This window comes from Mesitornis unicolor, unplaced genomic scaffold (genome assembly GCF_000695765.1).
Source record: "Mesitornis unicolor isolate BGI_N332 unplaced genomic scaffold, ASM69576v1 scaffold41164, whole genome shotgun sequence".
In the NCBI taxonomy this organism is placed as follows: Eukaryota; Metazoa; Chordata; class Aves; order Mesitornithiformes; family Mesitornithidae; genus Mesitornis; species Mesitornis unicolor.
In genome coordinates, this window is record NW_010178785.1 from 6695 (window position 1) to 9560 (window position 2866).

The window sequence follows — 2866 nt, forward strand, 5'->3', positions numbered from 1 at the left end:
GAGCCCCTGCACAATGCCCAGGTGATCTGCAGCCCTGGCCATTTGTGACCATCGACTTTATTAGTGTGTTTCAGGAACGGTCATGCCGATGATTTGATTAATGAGGGATCCTCTACCCCCTGAACAGAGATGTGCCAGGGTGAGAACCTCCTCAAGCACTTCCCCACTGATCACTAAGGCAATAAATGCAGTTTGCTCTTTTGCTACGCTGTTACAGCCTTTGAACATCTCTCTTAGCCCTGCATTACCCCCTGGACCTGAAGGGCCCCTGGCAGCCTTCTTCCTTCTGATGGAGTTGCAAACGTTTGCATTTATAGCCGATCTCTTTTCCACGAGTTGTTTGTAGAAATCTTTCCCGGCCTGCCTCGCCGTGGCTCTGCACTTAGCTGTGCATCCAACTCTTTGCTGATTTCTTTGTCTAGCCACACCTTTGCTTTGGAAGAAAAGCTTCTTGCTCTCAATTGCCCTTTCTGCTCTGCTGCTTGGCCAGCCCTTTTCTGGGGCTTTAAATGATCCCTCTGCCCAAGCTCCTTATTCTTTTGGCTGCTTCTTTTGAAGAAGATTCTCGTGTATACGTAGGCTCCTCTTCTGCAGCCTGTGTTCATGCAGGGGGTTATAACCCTAATACTATACTCCTACTCAGGCACAACTGGGGATATTTGTGTTGCTTGTCATTGGACTCTACACTCTCCTTAACACAAAGTGTCCCTCCCACACCAGCAGAAGAGACACACTCTTCTCCTCTCTGTAATTTCACAGGGGAATTACAGAGTCCCACTGTTGGTCTTTTTTTAAACTGTGTTTCTGAAAGGTTTATATCAAAACTTTAATTTAACACTGGGCTTTCTAATTTATCCACTTATATTTTTAGCCTTACAACATTTACCTAGAGGCATATATGCATTTCTCCTTGGTCTCCTTGTCTATTTTTTTGTGTCCTGCTTACACGGGACTGTCTACTGAGAGTGTTATCTGCTTTTTTTTTAATTTGTTCTCTATTGATTTATGTCCAGTCCCTTTCTAAAATAAAGAACTGATGGGATTATAACTCGGAGGCTGTGTTATGTCAACCACTGTGTTTTCAGCTTGATGGCTTTTCTGCATAAGCCCTGCATGAGCTCCTGCTCTCTTCCAACTCAGTTCCTCAGTTCCCAATAAAAGTCAAATCCTTCCTTTCTATGCATTTTCTCAGTTTTACAAGGAGATTCTGACTCTCTGGCTGGTCCTGAAAGCATCCACAGAAGCTGCTGCAGTTGAATAGACACAGAGTTACAGTGTTTTCCAACACATTGGTCCCTCTAACTGCTGGTAAAGAGAGGTCAGATGGAACAAAGGCAAAGCACATTGGCACTGGCTCTGGGTGGGTGTCAGGAGCCTTCCCCCATCACCCCATCAGGAGGTGGGCACAGACCTGGGCCACTGGCACCATCTACAAAGAGACAGAGGCACCCCAGCATGGACCCTTGCAATGCCCTTCACCCTGCGGCACCCAGTGCTGCCTCACGTTATGTGCACGGGCTCCTGCTCTGGGGACTCCAGGAGTTATCTCAGTTCCCTTGTGAAATGGGAGCTTGAAGCAACTCCTGAGCAGCCTACACTCTCGCCAGGAGGGCTCTCTCCATCTAAAGGTTCTGAGAGGGTTGTTGCTATCCACCGCCTCCAGCCCATGGGACATCAGCACTCGGAGCTACCAGCAAACCAGAGAGACACCTCTGCACTGCTGCCTTACTCTCTCTCAAAGCAGCACATCCCTCCGGACCTTTTGCAGAACCTCCCGTATCTGCAGTGTCAGGCACTTCTGTGCCTGGGAAAAGTAAAAATAAATCTGTTCCTGGCAGTCTGGGAGCCTGGAGCACCCTGGGCAGCCAGCACCGTGCCCCATCCAGCCTCTCCCCATCTCCTGTGCCCCCCTGGCGGGCACTCCAGCACCAGGAGCCTGGGCGTGGTGGAGGTGGATAGATGAGCATGGGGAGGAAGTGATTATCTCTATGGCACAATGGGGACTGTGAGTCATGGGTTTGAGGCCAGCATTTTAACAGAAATTAGGCGGCTAGATCTGTATTTGGTACCTAAATCAAAACGATTTGCCCGAGGAGCTGCACTGAGTCAGCAGCAGGGCGAGGAAGGGAGCCAGGCTCTGCCCCGAGCCAGCACCTGCCCATGCTGACTGGCAGGTCGTTGTACAGAGGAGCAGGAAAGAGCAAGACCCAGGAGCTAAACTCAGTCAGGTTCTTTCAAACAGCCTCAACTCAAACACATTTCCCCTCTCTCAGTGAGAGATGTACAGCAGTTAGGCAAAGGGCCAAACTTTAATTACGTGGGAACTCCCACGCAACAGAGGAAGGTGAGAAATGAGGGATGTGCAAATCCATAAACTCATTCAGTCTGTTCTACTACCACCAGCCACACACACTTCCTTCCTTGATTCCAGTTATCTGGAGCTGGCTAAAACAACTGTAGCCCAATAAGCCTTTATGATAATGAGAGAGTAAGAGATACAGACTGATGTAAGGACACTGAGAAACACGGTCCCACCCCTTCCTTTGGGAGATATTCCAGCTGCTACAGATGTTTAGTTAAGGGTAGCCACCTTATTTCACATTTGTGTTATTTTAGGATGAGACTGAAGCGTTTGATGCACTCATTAACAGACTTGTTAATCGTTCAGGCCATCACCTGTGGACAGGTGAGCTCTGAAATGCTTCTGTTGTTAATGGTCCTGTAGGAAAGCCCACCGTGAAACCCACCTCATTCACCTGCTTGCTGCCAGAGGCAAACACCAGACTTACCCTGACTACCCTGCTGAGACGTGTGGTGAAGGTGAAGACTCACACTGTGTCTGGGGCTGCCTGTCCCTGTAAGATCA

At 49.0% G+C, this 2866-nt stretch overlaps 1 protein-coding gene across 1 annotated transcript in view; it reads right to left on the bottom strand.

Moving 5' to 3' along the window:
- The window catches only part of RNF43 (ring finger protein 43), a gene marked incomplete at its 5' end in the record, with an annotated part of 16173 nt that overhangs the window by 3266 nt on the left and 10041 nt on the right, over positions 1-2866 (bottom strand). The window contains one exon of the mRNA XM_010182565.1: positions 2790-2866. This exon is cut by the window's right edge and continues 764 nt beyond it. Within this exon, the coding sequence (XP_010180867.1) occupies positions 2790-2866 (77 nt within the window). The remainder of the gene's footprint in view (positions 1-2789) is intronic.